This window comes from Camelus bactrianus, chromosome 13 (assembly GCF_048773025.1).
Source record: "Camelus bactrianus isolate YW-2024 breed Bactrian camel chromosome 13, ASM4877302v1, whole genome shotgun sequence".
In the NCBI taxonomy this organism is placed as follows: Eukaryota; Metazoa; Chordata; class Mammalia; order Artiodactyla; family Camelidae; genus Camelus; species Camelus bactrianus.
Genome location: NC_133551.1, coordinates 8020714 through 8040496, shown reverse-complemented (window position 1 = coordinate 8040496; position 19783 = coordinate 8020714). Strand labels below are relative to the sequence as shown.

At 49.7% G+C, this 19783-nt stretch overlaps 2 protein-coding genes across 37 annotated transcripts in view; one reads left to right on the top strand and one right to left on the bottom strand.

Moving 5' to 3' along the window:
- Positions 1 to 2399: 2399 nt before the first annotated feature.
- On the bottom strand, positions 2400 to 10338 carry LOC141579549 (GDP-fucose protein O-fucosyltransferase 2-like). Of its 13 annotated transcripts, none has more exons than XM_074376013.1 (5): positions 10046 to 10318; positions 8424 to 8660; positions 6182 to 6283; positions 5160 to 5217; positions 2406 to 3562 (listed from the first exon to the last, which is right to left on the bottom strand). In XM_074376013.1, exons 1-3 carry the CDS (start codon positions 10242 to 10244, stop codon positions 6276 to 6278), a joined length of 444 nt encoding a protein of 147 aa, XP_074232114.1. In that variant the 5' UTR covers positions 10245 to 10318; the 3' UTR covers positions 2406 to 3562; positions 5160 to 5217; positions 6182 to 6275. The 13 variants fall into 13 exon arrangements, with proteins under 13 accessions (XP_074232105.1, XP_074232114.1, XP_074232104.1 ...); XM_074376012.1 differs by having other exon boundaries at positions 2430 to 4251; positions 5160 to 5289; XM_074376010.1 differs by having other exon boundaries at positions 2436 to 4251; positions 5160 to 5289; positions 6117 to 6283; positions 10046 to 10317.
- A 118-nt stretch (positions 10339 to 10456) lies between these two features.
- Positions 10457 to 19783, top strand: part of LOC141579547 (uncharacterized) — a 79091-nt gene continuing 69764 nt past the window's right edge. For 15 of the 24 annotated variants that reach the window (XM_074375980.1, XM_074375995.1, XM_074375984.1 and 12 more), the window contains exons 1-7: positions 10457 to 10622; positions 12049 to 12134; positions 12345 to 13180; positions 15650 to 15736; positions 16084 to 16123; positions 19133 to 19261; positions 19605 to 19738. In XM_074375980.1, coding sequence (XP_074232081.1) covers positions 13139 to 13180; positions 15650 to 15736; positions 16084 to 16123; positions 19133 to 19261; positions 19605 to 19738 — 432 coding nt within the window. In that variant the 5' untranslated portion in view covers positions 10457 to 10622; positions 12049 to 12134; positions 12345 to 13138. The other 9 variants (XM_074375987.1, XM_074375985.1, XM_074375992.1 and 6 more) reach the window with 9 other exon arrangements.

Here is a 19783-nt window from a genome sequence, read left to right as displayed (position 1 = left end):
GTCAGAATCGGGGGGGAATAAATTTCTAGTGACTGAAGATTTTTTTAATTTTGAATTATACAGCAAAAGACATCATACAAATTTTACTACTTCATAATTCTAAAGGACAGCTTCTACTGTTAATACTAATGCATGCACATACACACAAACACACGTGCAGATGCACTGACTCTGGCCCACATACATTCCCTACACACAGACGTACATGGACTCATGTACCACACACACACATAGCATACACACAACCACACACATCCCCAGGCGCGTGCGCGCACAGCCACACACACACTCACAGTCATGTACCACACAATTCCCCAGGTGCGTGCGTGCGCACACACACGTCATACACACCTTTGGCGTTATTCTAAATCAATTTACAATTGAGGGTCTCAGTGTCCATTGTTTTATCCGCTCAGAAGATCCTGACTTCGGACTGTGAAGCAGGAGCCCCTCCTCTCTGGAGATGGTCTTTGCCACTTACAGTCTCAGTAGAGCCAACATAAATGCTCTGGACCCTTGGAAGTGCAGGGCCAGAGCATACCTGGGAGCTCACATTCTATATATCTAAACATTTTAAGTGCAGTAGGTTCTAAAGTCCTGCCTTTACAAATATACATTCATTATAAGGGGGAAGGCCAGGTTCAAAATTAGAACAACCAGACTCAGGGGAGTCCTGCAAAGAAAGTGAGTGTGTGGGGAGAGCTGATTCCCAGACTCTGATCACTAGCCTGACCCTTTTCTTCCCAATGCTGGGTCCATCCCTTGCCATAAGTGGCCTTGGATGTGCACAGGGGGACACTCAGATTTCACGTCCGGGCTCTGCCTATAACCTCCATGCAAACAGCTGCCCTTTGGCCTCTCTGTGAGTCCTGGGAATCTGAACTCCGGGGAGAGCCGGTGCAGGCACTAGAAATGGGTCAGGGGCTGCTGAGGCAGGGCATTCGGCGTCCTGGGTTTCTAGAGCATGGGATGGAGCCAATGACCATGTCCCCTTGGCCTTGCTGACTCCACCCGATGGAGGGCGTGGCCAGAGGAAGTGTCAGGGCCAGGGGAACCTTCTGCAGTGCAGGACCCAGGGCAGCGGGGGGCCCGGGTCTAAGGAGAGAAGCCCTAAGGAAAAGTCTGTGGAGGCTGTAAGGTACCTTCATTCCCATTAATTAAATAAAACAAAAGCTTACCACAGGCGTGCGGGGGAAGGGTTTTGTTATAACAAGGGAAGGCACTTGCCAAGGTCTGGCCATAGAGGGCTGCTGGGTTTGCCAGGTTGAAGAGGAACCGAGAGGCCGTTTGCCTCCCCTGGGTCTAGACACTGCTTGAATTCTTCCAGGTGACACTTAAATGCAGTGAGACATGGAACTCTCTAAAGTTGTTAAAATATTCATGGTGAGCCATTCAACTCTCTCCTCATTCTTGGCTACGAAAGCACGATAAACACAGGTGGGAATCTCATCAGCCTGTTGGTTGGTTCACTGTCCATCTGGTGCCCCCTCTTGTAGGAGCCTTTATCACATCACCCAGGGCTGACCCATCTCAGGATCACAGCTGATTTTCCACAGGTGGCACCACTTGCTGGTGACATGAAGGAACCATGTTAGCCACCTCCCAAACTCTGAGGCTTCTCCTGGGAGGAGCCTGCAGACACCCAGTCCAGCCTCTGCACAATGATGCTCCCCAGTGTCACTCCCGGCTTGCTGCCCTGGCCTCTAGCTCTGGCCAGAACCTCGCTGAATTGTCGATAGATGTCCCCCATGCACCACGTCTAAGCTTGGGGTCCAGAGGTGACCATGGTTCTTATTTTCTTCCCATCGATGGACTGTTTGATCTTCATGTAATCGTGTTGGCAGGAAGGCCAGTACCACCCTCTTGAGGCCTCCCCGAGCCGCCTCTGTCTATAACTGTCCTAGCGCCCCAGGGGATCAGGTCTGAAGCCTGGCACTCAGACACGAGGATGACAGCTGGAGAGACAGGAATCCACTCCTGCTGTGGCTTCTGCTGAGGCTCGATGTGGCCATACAAATGGATCCCACAGGCCCTGACTTCACTTGACTCGCTGCAGGGATGCTCCCACACTGCCCCGTTCCCCCCCAGAGACAGAGGGCTTTCTGCTTGTTCCCGAAGGCCCCACCCCCGAGGGGGCACTGGGTCCAGTGGAGCGTCCAGCCTGGTTCCCCGCCAGCCCTTAGGGCTTTGGTGGGGCCTGGAACATCAACTACCCTCCCCTTAGGGGCCCGTTTGTCCTTTCCAGCCAACAGACCTAGGTCATAAGCACTTTAACTCACCTGAGGGTGTTTTCCTCACTTCAGGGGCAGTGAGGACGGGGCTTCTTCACACTCCAAGTGCCCCAGGTCTGGATGCAGACAGTCTGGCTCTCCCCCGAGTCCTGCAGTTCCCGGCCACACCTGCTGCTGGTCACAGTCTGTGCTGTGTTCTCTTCCAGGACAAGGGGTGCACTCTGACCCCCGCCCCGCCCCCACCAGCGGTGGCAGAGGCGGCGGACAGGCAGGTGAGCTGGGGCCTGAGACCGTGCCCGCAGGTCAGTGCCCCAGAGGCCGCTGGTGACTAGAGGGGCCACGGGGCAGAAGGCAGCATGGGATGGGAGGAGGAGGAAGGTTCAGGATAAGGAGATGAAAGGGGGAACGGACAGCACTGTGAGGGCCTCGGCCATGAAAGGGAAGAGAAATCACAGTGACAGCTGGAGCGGTGTCGGCGTTAAAAGCTGCGGGCTGTTTTTTTTAATTTTATTAATTACCAATATATATTGACAGATTTCTTATTTTATTAAAGATTATGTTCCATGTCATATAACAGGATAGAGTATGTTATTATTTATTAAATAATACATAATAGAAGATATACTAGCATATTATCTTCTGTTTATTTATTAGCAGATAGTATATAATACATATGTAGGTGTTTATACACATAATATATAATTCATGCATCTATATAATATATAACCCATAACAAATAATGTAAGATTATGATTAATATATAATATAACAAGATTACATAACAATAATTATGTAATATTACCCATTGTATGTCTTGGTTCATGACACATTCTCATCTTAGGTGCCTGTCAGAGGTATTTATGTATTAAAATTAATATTATAAGACACAGTTATGAACCTATCACCCAGCATCATAACAGGAATATTGACAGTGACATACTGTGTCCGCTTTCCCTATCCTGCTCTTGGCCTTTTCTCACAGGAAGTAACCAGCATCCTGAATCCTGGCTTACCCTTGCCTTGTGTTACTTTCACACACACAACATTTAAGATCAGTTAAAACAAATGAACTGCAGGTACATGCAATGAAGTGGATGAATCACACACTCCATGTTAAATTGAAAAAGTAACCCCTAGAAGGTAGCCGATAGTGTGCTATGCTTTTAACTGTGTATACATATGTCAACTAAACTCACTGAATTAAGAACAACTACAGCTAGAGTCCAGGTGGGAGAGGGACAGATAAAAGGTGAGGTGAGCAGGTTTGCTGCAGGTGAGCGAGTTCCTTTCCAGTGACATGTCATTCTCTCTGAAGCAGGAGGCAAGGCCATCTGCTGGGAGTCAGGGAAGAGACAGAGGGAAGGTTAGAGGTGTGCAGAGAGCAGAGAATGTTGACACCACTGAGTGATAAGTGGGGAAATGTGCTCACTAGAGAAATCCTGGAGGATTGCCTGGCAGCGGCAACATGGTGGGCATTGATTTGTAGTCTTGGAAATCTGTGCTGGGAGAGCCTGCTGCCTGCAGGCTCAGAACAAGTAGAGCTGGGTGAACCGAGATGGAAGTCGGCCTGGTGAGGAACTGAAAAGGTCAAGGCTCAAGGGGGTTTTGTCTGTCATAAAGAGAGTGCTGACTGTGGATGCAGAGCTGGAAGGTGGGGAAGTGGAAGTAAGAGGAACGTGGACAGGCAGGAAAGCAGAGGAGTCAGCGCATGATGCCCCAGTGAGGGTGAAGGAGGGCCAGGGAGGCTGGTGGAGAAGAAGATGGACGGCTAGAGGTGGGCACTTAAAGGAGAGAGGCTGGACCTTGGGTGGAGACACGCCCGGGTATGAGCCCGGGGGTAGGGTGAATGGGGGGTGGCTGGCTCAGGCTGACAGAGAAGAAGACCCTACAATGACCATACTGGGTGGTGGAAGGAGAATGAACTTTGACGTCTTGATGGTAGGAGGCGAGGCAATACAGAGCTGGTGGTCCAGGTGCTCCTGACTGAGGCAGATGAGCAGGGAGGCCAGGGTGGCAGGCACTGCTAGGAAAGGATCTGGGTTTTCCATGTGCTCCCACGAGGGGAGGAGCAATCATCTGAAGGTGGAAAGTGAGCACAAGGAGGCCAACCCAGGCTCCTGATCAAACGGGGGTTGTGAAGGTGCAAAGCGTCAACTCCAGTGATGGTGGCCCAGGAAGCAGGGACCACGGGTGAAGTGAGGGGGCACTCAGAGAAGAGAGGGAGAAGAGTCTTCTGGGTGTAGGGGGAAGAGAGGCCCCAGGACAAAGGAGCACAGAGGCACAGTGATGAGGATGGACTGGCTCTATGGTGACACTGCAGGGATGGCTGGATCTTTGTCCTGAGGGCTTAGGTTGGGGGGACTACTGGCCTCATGAGGATCCCCCTCTCAGCAGCCTGGACAGAGGCTCTCGCTCCTGAGAGCTGTGTGGCCACCACTGTTCCCGGAGGGGCTCTGCCTCCATCTTCTCTTATCAGACTTTCCTGCCCAGCTCCCGACCGCCAGCGAGGGAGCCTGGGCCTCGCAGCTGTTTGCCGTGGAGGGACACAGGCTCCTCGGAGGAGCAGGCGGATCTTACTTTGCTCCGTAACCCAGGGCCTAGCAAAGCGCCAGCCCATGTGTGGGCCATGTAGGGGCTCGGATACTTACTATACTAACTCAAAGCAGTAGAATTGCAGAGCTGGAGGAAGTGACCACTGAGCTCACAGAGTTCACTGCCCACACCCCCATTCTACAGATGAGGAATCAGAGACCAAGCAGTGAAGCAGCCTTGGCCAAGGTCACGCTGCTCGTAAATGCTGGCCTGTGTCGGGCATGCCAAGTGATGAGCTGCAGTGAAGGGGCTGAGAGGGGTCTCTGGGTCCAGAGAGCTCGGGTTCAAGTCCCAGCTCTGCCATTTATTAGCCGTGTGACTAATGAATGTCCTTACCTTTAAAGTGGAACTCATAGTGGTGCCAACTCATTGGGTTGTCATGAACACAGCGTTCCTGGAACAGCAGGACAGAGTTCTGTAAGGGTTTGCTGTTGCTTTGGTTATGATTATTATCACCAAGTGAACCCTGAAATGAAGAACAAAGGCAGCAAGAATTTTTATTTTAAAGGAGTTTCAAATCCTCTGATGAATGCTTCATTTCATCTATTCAAGTTTTCATTTGACCCTTATTAACAACTACACAATGGATGACTTTTGAGGCAATCTTGCTTCATGTCTTTAATTCTCACTAACGACACAGGCTATTTAACAGGCAGCAGTTTCTTTTCCAGGAAGAGGGACAAAAAGTTAAAAATGACTCAGTGCCTCTCGGTCCCCAGTGAGTTGGTTGTGACCTGTCAACCCAGCTTTGGGGAAGTGCCTGCTCCCCCTGGGCCCACTGAGCTGCCCCGCAGCCTCCAAGGGGTGCCGTACCCCCACACGAATCCAGTCTCTTGGTTCCTATCTTTGCTTCAGATCCCTCAAGGACTGCCCATGCCCCAGGGCCCCATCTGCCCCACCAGCCTTGGCTGCTGGACTCCAGGACACCATCCTGGGTCTCAACCATCCCCTGTTCCTATGACCGCCCCACTACTCTACATTTTGTCCTTCAAGTGTGGGCTTCTGTGGCTCGCCACACAGCAGGGGTCTCCCCGTCCTCCACCTTGGGTAACTGCATCGTCCTGCACGGTGCCTAGGGAACCCGTGTGGAGGCAGGAAGAATACAGAACAACAGGTGCTCAGAGGGGCTGCCTTTCCCACTGCAGGGGCCCTAGAGAGCTTTCTCCCAGCTGGTTATTCACAGGCGCTGAAGCTGTGGAATCTCGATCTCACCAATTTAAAGGGCATCATCACTAATTACAAAAGCAATCATTTCTTCAGTAGCAAAAGGAGAAAAGACTTTGTGTTCCCCACCTCCAACTGTTTTCCTCCACCTTCAGATGTTTCTCATCTCTGGGCAAGGGTAGAATGCAACTCACAGAATATTATTTTTCAATGTCTTTTCCCACTCTGAAGATTGCTTTCCCAGAACCGATGAAGGCTAGAATGGTTTAGCTTCCCTGGACTGAGGATTCAGAGGCCTGGGGGGAAGGGGGGAGGGGGAGGGGAGATAACTCAGCAATATTGAACCTAACAGAGACATTAAAAAGTTCTATTCTAAACAGAAAGGAAGCAGGATGCTATAGAAACAGGAAAACCATAGTTGGAAATGCAATAACGAGTTGCAAGAGAATAAACATAAAGATGTAAAAATGAAAAAGGACATCAAAATAAAAAGAGTTGGGAATGGGAGAGGGGAGCAAGAAAATGTAGATTTTTTTCTTTCTTTTTTTTTCTTCTTTATTCTTAGGATGTGTTGGAGCCTACGTGATTATCAGTCTAAAGGAAATAGATATAGTAATGGGCTGATATATTTGAAGAATAAGGTAACCACAAATCAAAAGCATACAATAGAGTCGCAAAAAAACCAAAAAGAAACAAACTCAAAATGGCTTAAAGACTTAAATATTACACACGACACTATAAACTTCTCACAAGAAAACATAGGCAAAACATTATTTGACATACATCTCAGCAATGTTTTCGTAGGGCAATCTAAGCAACCCAAGCAACAGAAATAAAAGCCAAAATAAATAAATGAGACCTAATTAAACTTATAAACTTTTGCACAGCAATAGAAACCATAAGTAAAACTAAAAGACAACCTATGGAATGGGAGAAAATATTTGCAAAAGATGAGACTGACCATGGCTTAATTTCTAGACTATATAAATAGTCCATACAACTTAATAAGAAAAAAATAAACAACCAAATCCAAAAATGGGCAGAACAACTAAACAAGCAATTCTCCAATGAAGACACACAGATGGCCAATAGGCATATAAAAAATGCTTAATATCGTTCAATTATCAGAGAAATGCAACTCAAAACTACAATGTTATCATCTCACACCAGTCAGAATGGCCATCATTCAAAAGTCCACAAACCATAAATGCCGGAGAGGCTGTGGAGGAAAGGAAACCCTCCTACATTGTTGGTGGGAATGTAGTTTGTTGCAGCCACTGTGGAAAACAGTATGGAGATTCCTCAAAAGACAAAAAAAAAAAAAAAAAAAAAAAAAAGGCTTATCACCTAATCCAGCAATCCCACTCCTGGGCATATAACCAGAGGGAACCTTCATTCCAAAAGATATCTGCACCCCAATTTTCACAGGAGCACTGTTTACAATGGCCAAGACATAGAAGCAACCTAAACATTCACTGACAGATGACTGGATAAAGATGCGGTATTTAGATATAACAGAATATTACTCAGTCATAACAAAGAAGGAAATAAGGCCATTTACAGCAACATGGATGGAACTGGAGATTATCTCACTAAGTGAAATAAGTTAGACAAAGACAAGTATCATATGATATCATTTATATGTGGAATTTTTAAAAAAATGATACAAATGGACTTATCTATAAAACAAAAAACAGACTCACAGACTTATAAAACAAACTTAGGAGTTTGGGATTAACAGACACAAATTACTATATGTAAAACAGACAAACGACAAGGATTCACTGTAGAACACAGGGAAGAATATTCAGTATCTTGCAACCTATAATGGAAAAGAACCTGAAAAAGAATAGACTATGTATATGTACAACTGAATCACTATGCTGCATACCTGAAACTAACAAAACAGCTGTATAACTGAAACTAACAAAACATTGTAAATCAAACACATTTCAATTTAAAAAAAATTGATAAGCTCTAAATACCTTTATTCAAAGAAAATCTTGAACTCTTCCCTCTTACAAAATTTAAAATGGGTAGCTTGAGCAGGACCAAATTATACTGGATGGGCAGTTACATATCTTCTCCAGCACGTGGCCCATGCTACACACACATCGTGTTTTCCTACAGGTAAGAACAGCCCTGACTGCACAGCGAGCGACTCTTTCTGGGACAAGGGCCTCTGTGGCAGTGGCCTCCTTGTCACCGCTGCATCTCACCAGGAGGCCAGGGTTTTCAGAGGGGAGGGGACATAGAGCTCATACACTTCAAATTGACTTCCCGAAAAAACTATGGAAAAACCAAATTCACCTGCAGTGTAGGAAACATGAGCAGGGCCCCTAAGCAGACCGACAAGCCCAAAGTAAGATGGCCCGATGTTCAGATCGGAACCAGAACAAAGACCACCTGGCCCCAGTTAAATGACCACCACCTCACCTGCAACGAACTGCTCGTACTCAATGTCAGGGATGTTTCTGTTGAGACTTGGGAGGTCAAAGGAGTCGGACCAGGGATCGGGGCTCTGCCAGTGGTAGAGGTGGCCCCAAGGGAATAGCACCAGTACCGGCTCCTCCATCTTCAGCAGGGTCTTCAGGAGGAAGGCAATGTGGATGCAGACGTTCCTAAGGAGGTTGAAGCCCTCTGGAGGGTTGAAGTCACACAGAAGGTACCTGGCTGGGAGCAAAGGAGAGCGGGTCTTCAGGGCCAGGCCTCTGCACAGGAATCCCGGCTTAGATAGAACAGATACAACGGGAATCCCTGCACAGCCCATGGCCTAGACTCCAGACACATTCAGCAGCTTCTGGTTTGTAAAGTGGAGGCACTGCCCACCCATCTCCATGTGGCCAATTACTTCAAGTCCGGGAGCAGTTGCGGAAGACATCTTGGCATCCGTCTAACACCACTAAGCACCCGACTAGCATCTGAGCACCCGTTCTCCAGGGGCTCTCAAACTTCTTGTTCTACAGAACCCTATACACTCTTAACAATTACTGAGAACTCCAAAAGGCTGCTATTTATGTGAGTTTAATCTATCACTATTTCCTGTGTTAGAAGTTAAATAAGAAGTTAGAGAAAGTGTATGAATTCACTTAAAAATATTAACAATCTACTGTATGTTACCATTAATACTCTTAAACAAAATATATTTCTATTTTTCAAAAGAAAAATCATTAGTGAGAAGAATAGCAGTGATTTTAATTTCTGCAAATCTCTTTTGGACTGGTGAGAGCTGAATTCTCCTATCTGCCTCTGCATTCCCTGTTTTGTGATATCGCAGGCCAGGTTTTCCCTGGAAAACCCCGCAGGAACTCGGGAGAGCAAGAGTGTGCAAAAGGCAGGTGACATCCCGGCGTTTCTATGAAAATGGTCTTGCACCTCAGGGGCCTTGGATACACTTTGATAACTGTTGCCCTATCCAAGGCGAGACTCTTCTACACAAGAGCCAGGCAAGGGTCCTGGATTCTGTAATGAGTTACCGCCAAAACACCCCTCCCTTCTCTGTGTGTTTCTCACAAGCTCCATTACTGCAGATGAGGATGTAATCCTCAACTGGGGCCTCTAATCCCAGAAGACTGCTAACTTCAAGAGGGAGGGTCCCATCTACCATCCCTACACCCCGCATAGTTTATTTTGAGTCAAGCCCTAGATAACTGCTTATCGGCACTGACCCTTGTGTCTTTTTCCTGAGGTTGACTGAAGGAACCAACATCTGGATGGAACTGAAATTTCCCTGCAGATAAACAAGGCTGATAAGCCACCCCATTCCAACATCTGATTCTGGGGCTCTTCAAAACCCGGGTAAGGCCCCGCTTCATCTAAGATGGGTCCTCCGCCTGCCCTTCCCGGGGGGTTCTGGGAGGCCGCGGCCACCAAGGGCGACCCAGACTCGCGGCCCCAGCCCCATTGCCTGAGGGGGAGGAAAGCTTGAGGCTGTGCCCAAGCCCTGCCCCGCCCCGCCCCAACACGCTCCCCGGCACCACAGCCCTCCCCGGCCACCGCCCCAACCCCGATCCCACCCCGGTTCATGTCCGCCGGCCCCGCCGACGGCGCGGACGTACGTTTACCGTCTGTGGGACGCCGCCCCAGACAGGATGTCGGCCGCCGACTGACCAGGCCAGAACTAGTCGCCCGGCCGAGCAAGCCGCCATCCCCAGCAGCAAGCACCGCCATGGTCCCGGGCAGCTGCACACTTCCGGAGCCCGCTACCCGCCCCAGAAGCGCACGCCGGCCCGCGCAGAGCGTGGCGCCTGTAACCATGGCAACTCCGCGGGACCCTCCCCTAGCGCTTGCGTCGTGCGTCCTCCCGAGTCTAGTTGTGCGAGGGCAGAACTTGCGGAGCCAATGGGAGCCAGGGCGCAGCCAGGACGGGGGTGGGGGGAGGCTTATGGGACAGCTGGGCGGGGCCGGGGAGGGCAGGGCCGCCCGGAAGTCCTGACCTGCAGGTGGCGCCGGCCGGAGGCCTGGGCGTTGCTGCCACCAGTGGGCGGGGCAGCGGGGCAGCGGGGCGGGGGCACCCTCACCTGTCCGTGTGTGGGGATCAGCCTGGGCTCCGTGGCCTCCGCTTGCACCGGACGTGGACCCAGGCTACCGGTGGGCAAGATAGAGGACTGAGCCCAGGCACGCACGGCTGGCCAGGTAGGGCACCTGAAGTGCAGATCCGCCAGGCCCGCTGCCGGCCTTGAATACGCGCTGCTAGGCAGTTTCCAAGAAGACGGGATCTGTCATAAGAGGGGAGGTAGGGCTTGGGTACCAGATGTCGGGTTGGGTGCAGTCTCACAGGAGAGCCACGGTGAGAGGGCGCAGAGCGGCCCCTGTGTTGGCGGGGCTAAGAGTTTGGGGTATAGGGTCGGGGTGGTGTGTGCCTTTCTCTGTGGTCTCCTCACTCCAGAGCAAGGGGCTCTGCTTCCCCCCTCCCCTCACTGCACTCCCTGCCTTCCCCAGCACCACCTGGGGTGTGGTCATGTCGAGGCAGGGAAGGCCCAGGGAAGGGGCTCATTCAGGGGCAGGGGCCACTCTGCAGGGATGCTGGACCTGACAGCAATGCAGTGCTTCGGAACTCCCCTGGGCTGGGTTTCTAACCAGTGGGATGGAAGGGCCTTTCCTTCCTGGGGTGCATTTGGGGGAACTAGATACGTCATGAATGTCAGCCCTGAAAATGGAGGCTGTGCTACATCCATTCTTGGAAAGAAAAATCAGGCCCTTCCAGCCCAGGTGACTCAGAAAGTCAGTCAGCAATGTTCGGGGTCCCCAGTTTAGGCTTTCAAATAGAGCTGAGCGGCTCAGGAGGCCAGATCCCTGTCCGTGGCTCCAGGAGTAGGCTTTCTGCTGGGGGACAGGATCCTCACAAACACCTGTGTCTTTGTGGGTCACTCCCCTCTGACAAGCTGGGAGGCAGGGTGCAGTTGTGGGAAATCGTGTTTCCATGAGGAGAGGGCCACCAAGTGGTGGGGGCACAGGAGACAGTGAGAAAGAGTCCCGCAGCCTTTCTGGAATCAAAAAACTGGCAAATGTGAAAAAGTGCATAATTTGTTTTATTGAACAGGCTGCTTATGTACGTTTGGAGGGCCAGGTTCAAGGACTCTGCATCCCTCCAGGACAATAGCCTCAAGAGAAGAACAGACAGAGCAGGAAGAGATGTGGGGTTTCTCCCAGGAATGAGGCAGAACAGGGATTTCTGCAGATTTGCAAGGAGACCCCGACCGCTGAGCACCGGGTTACAACCCCACGTGACCCTTGTCGTGTTTGGCTTGGGCTCTGGGTCTGGCCTGATCATGTATTCTTCCAGCTGAGTTCCAGAAATTCAGAGGGTAGACTTAGAGAGGCTGCGTTTGGAACCCGGTGTGGAGACGGAGGGTCCTTTATCCTGAGTCCCCTCAGCCTAATCACTGTAGCTGAGTTCCAACACCACCCAGGCCCCCAGGGTGGCCGTGGAGGGAGAGCAAGCCTGGCAGGTGACCCAGGGGTCCCACTGCTGTGCCCCTCCCTTATCTTTGTTCCCTTTCACCCCGGAAGGTGTGATTGTCTCATGTCATGGTGACAAGCCATCTCTCTTCTCTGTCAGGTGGGATCCCCACCCCCGCTCAGCCTTCTTTCTGCATGGATGCTGAAGGACCAGGCTCACTTGAAGTTCTGAGTTTGAGCAGTAAGGTGGAAACAAAGAAGCCAATGGAAACAAAGAAACAAGTCATTGTGGCAAAGCTCCCCACCACAGAGAAGCTGCCCTGAGTGGAAGGGAGGGTGTGGGCATGCCCATTTGTTTCGTGTCTCCCAGTGCTCTTCGCTTTCTTATTGCAGACCTGCATGGTTACAACAAAATGATCTGCAAAACTGAAAATATTTACTCTCTGGCTTTTACAGAAAAGGCTGACCAGCCTCTGGTTCCCGTACCGGTCAACTGATTGGAGTACCTTTCCAGTTTGGAAACATCTGGGCAGGCCCAGGTTTGCAAAATTCTTTAAGAGTAGTTATGGAGTTTTGCTTCTAAACATTTTTATGGCTGTATACTTCTGAGCTGAGGTTGTGCTGTGTAATTCTGAGCCGGGATTTTCTCAAACTGTTTCTTATTTCTTATACCGGACACCCCTAAATTCCAAGGGGAATGGGATGTTAAGGAAGCCATGGAGTTTAGGAAAAAGATACAGATTTCATTTCCATTTAAGCATCGATGTATCTCCATCCTAGGCAGTATCGGTTCTGTGGTATTGATAGGGGAACTAAATAGCAACCAAATTTATAGAAAATAGTGGGTCATTGGGTACACAAGTTCTTCTTTTCAACATTTTTGTAGTGTTTGCAGTTTAAGATGACCGTTCCTGAGAAACAGGCAGCCTCTTAGAATGAAATAGCATTTCCCCTGAACCATACTCAATTTTTATTTCGTAGACAGCAGGAAGGGCAATCACACATCCAACACTTGGGGACCTCAAAGATAAAACGTAACTTTCTGGGAGCACACTCCCCCCGTCTCCCTCTGCTCTTTTCACTGTCCCATTGTCCCTGAAGGCTCTTTTGTATCTTCTGCTCATGACTCCAGTAACTCTTCCTTCTCGTCCCTCAGCTGGTAAGTTTACTTTTCTACTTTGACCAAGCAAACTGAAGCCAACAGAAGAGAACTTTCACCAGCAACTCCCAGCACATCCGCTCGCCTTCTGATGTCTGTGACCTCACTCTCGCTGCCCCACCTCTTATTACAGGTGACATCGAAAGCCAGATCATCCAAAAGTCACCAGGGGGCCCATCCATACAATCTTCTCCGGGCTGTCACTCCCACATCCATCCTCTCTGTCACTACCTCATCTATTTTGTTCTCCTGCTAGTTGGCTCCTATCAGTATATAAAAGTCCATCCTCTTAAAAGAAACAAACAGCACTCCTTGACTCTAATTGGCCCCCACCAATTGCCACCCCATGTCTTTGCAGCAAATCTTTAATGAGTCGTTTAAACTCACTGTCTGCATATTTTCTTGAGCCATTCCCTTTGGCACCCACTCTGGCTTTCCCCCTGATCCCTCGCTCTATGGAAACTGCTCTGTCAAGGCCATCAGTGACCCCACGTTGCTAAATATAGTGGTCAGTTTTTAGTCTTCATCATGCGTGGCCCTTTGGCAGCATTTGACCCAGCTCTTCCATTTCTCCTCCCCCGTGTTCCTGCTTCACTTGGCCTCCAGCCCATCGCTCTGCTTTCGATCCACTGGCTGGTCTTTTGCCAACGTCTCCTCTTTTTTCCAAATATTTACTGCGAATGTGCCTCGGAGTTGGGTCCTGGGTCTCTCCTCTATCTCACTGCTATACTTTTGGTGGAAGCAACCAGACTTGGAAATTGACATGCCATCAATTTCTCGATTTGTCCAAAACTCCCTGATTGGCCTTTTCCATTTGGAACTCTCTCCCTGATACTCATATTCTTTTTCTTTCATTCATCTTGCTTTCACATTCATACATATGTTCTACTGTGTAAATTACTTTTCCAAATTCTGAATCAGTCCATACATATCATGTGAAATGCTCAGATCTCTATTATTTCCACTAAGATGCTTATTCTACCTTAGAACCTTTCTGCATTTCTGTATTTATGTCAATAAAGTGAATAGTATTTCTACAAGCCTCATAGTTAAACAGTGTGTTTGTTTGGGGCTACTATGTAACATGAAATAATGATACATCAACATAGTCCTTTTTCATTTAATTTTATGTAACACCAAGATGAGGTTTTTGCACTGAAGACTGTTTCATTGAAATTTTACCTACGTTATGGACAGTCAGTTTATGTGAAAGCCCTCATTTCTCCCCTTTTCTGATATATTTTCCATTTGGCTATTATAACATATACCTTGGCATGAAATAAAATTCCAAATCCATTCACATAATAAAATTAATACATTTAAATTATATTTTTTAATGTTAAAAAGAAAGAAAAAAAACCCCAGACTCCTCTACCTATTAGGCATTTCTGTGGCAATATCTAATAGACTCCTTAATCATGACATTGAAGAACTGAGCTGATTCCAGCCCCTTTCCACCTGCTCAGCCCCATCTTGTCCCATCCCCTGTGGATGGAGAGGACATCCATCCCATTTTCCAGGTCCAGATGTTGGAACCATGTTCTCTCTCTCTCTTTCTCTTACACACACACAGACAGCAAATCCAGCTTGTTAGAAAATTCTGGCTACTCTGAAATCATTAACCACATACTCCCTGTTCCCCACCCTCCTAGGAGCCACCTTCAACCCCTTGTTGGACACCAATTAGCCTACTTCTTCCATCTTTGCTTTTCTACAATCTCATCCACACAGAGTCAGAGGGAGCCTTTAAAAGCATACATTGAGGGGGTGGGTGTAGCTCAGTGATACAGTGCATGCTTAGCATGCATGAGATCCTGGGTTCAAACTACAGCACCTTCACTAAAATAAATAAATTAACCTCCTCCCAAGAAAACTCAAAACAAAAGCATAAATTGGACATCACCCATCCCATCAAAACTCACTAAAAGGGTCACCATTCCATTAGGAGCCAAAGTCTTCCCAAAGTCTTCGAGGACCCGGCCTGCTCTGCCTCTCCGCCCACACTCTCCCCATCACTCTGGGGGCCTCTGGCTCCGGCTCTTCCTTCTTCCTCCGGATCTATTCTGCTTCAAGTTCATTACTCCTTGAGATCTGCCAGGATTGCCTTATTCCCTCCTGCCTGCCTCCCACCCCACCACCATCACCTGAGTTTGCTCATATCACTCTTATTTTTCCCCAAGCTCTTGCTACCCCCATCATGTTGCCTGTTTTCTCTGCTAAAACTCTGAGCCCCCAGTGATGGGGAGTCGTGTCTATTTTGTTGACTAATAAAGCCCAAGAGCCTTGGGAATGGGTATAGTTACTAGATTCCCATAAGTAGTAGGAGCTTATACAGATTTGCTGAATGAAAGCAGAGGTCCTGGTCCAATTCGATGGAGCACTTCTGTGTCCTGCTCAAAGATTAACTCTCCTTTCCTCCTGAGAGAGGGTGACCACTTCCTTGGTGATCAAAGGCAAGATCTATTTTCTTTATGCTGTTAACCTTAGGCGGGGAGACTGGGGGATCTTCATTTATATTTTAAAATTTGATTCACTCTGCAGTTTGTCTCCTGTCTATGTATCCTTTTGAGAAACCATTTATGAGTGATCATTCTTCCATCAGATTGAACAGGATCCAGGGGGAAGTACCAAGCCTGTCCCATCGGCCTTTCTGTGTGTCATGTCCTGTGACCCAGTGGATGCTCAGCACGTAAGTGAACCAACAGGAGTGAGTGAAGTGATGGGAACATCTCATTATTGTGGTGGCTGCACTCTGTCCGATGCCTTGAGATTTGGGGAAGGGTTTACAACTGCGGAGGCGAGATGTCAGGTCCTCTGTGCTCTTCCTGAGTGCCCTGGCCTTACCCATTCCCCCAGCCCCCTCTGGGCAGCCAAGCCCAGGAGCTGGGCCACCGGCGATTGTGCTGATCAATAATCCACCTCACCCAATGTCCGGGGGTAAGAGCGGCCAGCACAACTGTTTGTAGACTCTGAAGTCAGGTCCTTGGAGGAATTCCTCACTGAACAATGTTTTGGACCTTTTATTTTTCTCTATAGCCTCCAGCTGAAGAAACAGATTGCCTTAGGTACATGAAAGGTGAGGACACCTACTATCCCCATGGAGCGCAGGTGGGGCTGAGAGTCTGCTGTTTGTACAGCCGGTGGGCTCGTGTTGCTTTGGGCATCCCTGTGCCTGAATTCCTGCAGTACACTCGGTGGTAAGAACGGGGGTGCCTGGCAGGGAGGGAAGCGGGTCGGGGGACTACACAGCTGGGGAGACGTTAACCTGGGGTGAGCGGGAGCCGGCTGATGCATGGAATCTCGGTGCAGGGAACTCTCCAAACTCAGAGAGGTTCCCACTCCCGCAGGGTCCCTTTCATCAGGGTGCTAGGCTGTCAGCACTGCAGGGTCCCTGTGAGGATCATGGTGCCTTCAGGCAGTGGGAAGTGAGGGGTCCAGTGGCAATTAAATTAACTGTGCACCCAAAGCCAACCCCCGTCTCTTTCAGCCTGTTTCCTAATCTGCAAAACTGGAATGATGTTAACCATCCCGCAGGTTTGTTGATGGGCTGGGACACACTAGACTGCCAGGAGCTGGAATTCCTCTGTGCCCTGATTGTTATCCTTCCTTCACACTATTTACTCTCACAAGTTCAGTCTCTCTGTCTCTCTCTCATTCACTTGTAACTTTCTCTCCTGCTCTGGTTTCATTTGATTCCCACCCTCCTCCCAATCCCCAGATGAGTGAAATTAATTTCTGTGTGTCAGTTCCAAATTCCCGGGAAAGATGCTCTGTCCCCTCTGGATTGGTTGTCCAACCCATCAGTTGCAGTCAGAGGAGTGAGTCCCTCTGTGACCAGAGGAGGGGCTCTGCCCAGCCCCCCAGCCACCACTGTGGGAGCACATAGCTCTCCGAGGAGGAGGTACTGGCTGTGACTTGGTGTCACTAAGTGTGAATTTATCTCTCCTCTTGCCCCACATTCATCCTCCTAAACAAAGATGAAAATTAAACACTCCCGAGATTTGTGTCATGGAACACTCAGGGTGGGGGCTAAGAGGGCTGGATTCCCTGCTGAGTGTAAGGGGCTACAGTGACTCCCCAACGAGAGCCTGTAAAGGAAACAGCACCGGCCCCACTGGACATTAGGGTGCTGAGTCTGCGTGACATTGAGCCAGGCTTCTGACCACAGCTCAGGGGTCTGTTCTGACCGGTTAGTCTTTGAAACCAACCAGCTTTGGATTCCTCAATCCCTCCCTGAGGTTTTACCTGAACCACGAGCTTCTGTATCTCTGAAGACAGATGATGAGGACCCTTCACGTAAGGCATTTGCACAGCCCTGTGCGGGAATTTGTGCTGCACGGTCTGCCCGGCGAGCTGACCAAAGTTCTTATTTTACTGATCTTAGAAATAGTCTGGTTTCCTGATGCACTGTTTCACTGAACAAGCAACAGAAGCCACCTCTGGCTGATAAAAGCAAAAAAGGGACTTAATGAAAAGATACTGGGAGGGTGCATGGAGTGGCCCAGACCAGAGCCGACCCGGGGGCCGTAGGAGATGTTGGGGAGCCCCAGGCACCAGGCTGCGCAGGGTGCTACCGGGCCCCCTGCTGCCCCAGCAGGGACCCCACTCCTCCTGACACTCCACCTCACTGCAGGTTCATGTCCCGGCAGGGCCAGGTCACACTGAAGCCACCAGCACACACCTCAATGGGGGAGTTGGCCCCTTCTCAGCTGAGGGCGTGCCTGGTGTGGGGAGATGCCCAGTTAGAGGAAGGCGGTTCCCCTACTGTTCCGAGTTAATGCGCAAGTCAGTGTCCATCACTCAGGAGAGCCGGGCTGGTCGGACCTCATTGTGGTGACTAGGCCGTCTGAGTTCACGTATTACTTTTTAGGTTGGAAGGCCCAAGAGGGAGAAAAAGTGGAGGTTCTAGTACTTATTTTATATTTCCCATGTACCAGGTGCGGTAAGCAAGCCACTTCAGACAAGGCCCATAACAACCACATTAATAGGCCACGGAGAAAGTCATGCAGTCAGGCCTCTGCAGCCCCGAAACCCGTGTCCTCATCAGTTCCGTAGTTACCAGTGGAAGTTGTAGGGATTTATGGGACTGTGTGCTCCTGTGGGGGCTGGGATGTGTGTATTTAAATCCACATCTTCAGAAACTCGGCCAGAACCACAGCCACTGATTGTCTGCATGGAGGCAGAGGAGGGGAGGCTTCCAGCCTCTGGTCCAGCTCGTGTGGAGCTCAGAAGTTGCTCCTTCTGTCCTGAAAACAACACCAGAGCTGAGGGAGCTGCAAACCCACTGCTCTTCTTAGATCCACAAGAAAACTGAGGGGGAAAGCTGCTCCCAACACAGAGAGGCAGCCGGGCAGGCTTGGAGAGTCACAGCTCCCAGGGCAGAACCCGCTTTTGTAAGAACCCCGGGGGCAGGCAGATTTAACAGGTCCCTGAGGCCAGCTGGAGGCTCAGCGTGGGGAAGTCCGAGTGTGACAACTCCAGGGGGCCAGTCAGAGGGGCCCCCTGCTCTTTTTCATGCATTTTACTTCCAGGACCGTTTCCTGTTCTCAGAGTGAAGATCATAGGAAAACTCCTCATGGTTCCTGCCAGGAAAGGAAAAAATAGCTCTATTGAAATACATCCAGAACATTCTCTTCCATTGTGGGTGGTTGTGTTTTGTTTTTTTTTTTTTTAATGAGAAATTATTTTACCAGAGCCTAACCTACCTGGGGGAAGGGAAATACCTTCTGTGTCACCCAAATTGGGGTGGGGGAAAGAGACACACTTGTGGAGGTCACAGCTCAGGGCACAGGCTCAATGAGAACTAATCACAGGACTACAAATGCCCTGCTCTGTCCCACTCCCCCAACACCTTACCTCCATTTCAGTAGGGCCCCTGTGTTATAACAGGAATAAAATTAAAAGAAGTAAATGTCTCAGGAGTGTCTAGGGAAAACCCAAAGACAGCGGGGAGATGGAAACAAGGACTCACGGGTGGCTTTAGCCTCTCGCACGAATAGCTGTAGCAAACTACACACAGCCCAGCCCCAGTAGATAAACAGAAAACCTCACAGAAGAAACTATTTATTTTGGTTCTCTTACCCAGTGCATTCCATGGTGCATCCTCGCCTAGAATTGAGTGGAAGCAAGTCCATCTCAGAAGGGACATACCTGAAGAGAAATGGCTTTCCAGACTCTGAAGGGCAGAGAAAGCACCAGCCTGGGTTAGAGAAAGGTGAGGGGTGGGGTAGGGGGTGGGCTGCATTCTTCCCCAAATAAGGAACCTTCCTGAGGCCAGCACAGTGGGAGGGAGGGCCATAGGGTGGAAGCAGCCAGACTTCTTCCTGAGAAGTGATAGGATGCCTCCAAGGGACCATTCAGATGCCCAAACTGTGTCCTGATGGTGGGAGCCAGTCGGTCTGCCTCAGAGCCCAGGACTGAGGTGGGCGCACAGCAGGCCTGTCTTACTTGGCCGGATCAATTTCACTTCTCCGAAACCCTGTGTAAAACATGAAGCGTGGACGACCTGGTGAGCACAGCTCTGCCCTCAAGACCGGTTTCAACTCCTCTCTTCCCAGAGAACAGCATCTCTGAGCCCGTCCTGGGTGACCTCACAGAGATCACCCTAGTGGCCCAGGCTAGTGACCGGGAACATGTACCTTCCTGCAGCCAACCCCAGACGTCCACTGATGCATCATATACTGGCAAAGATGTGAGTTCCTGTGCATTGGTCTAACAGCAGAGACTGCCACAGGCC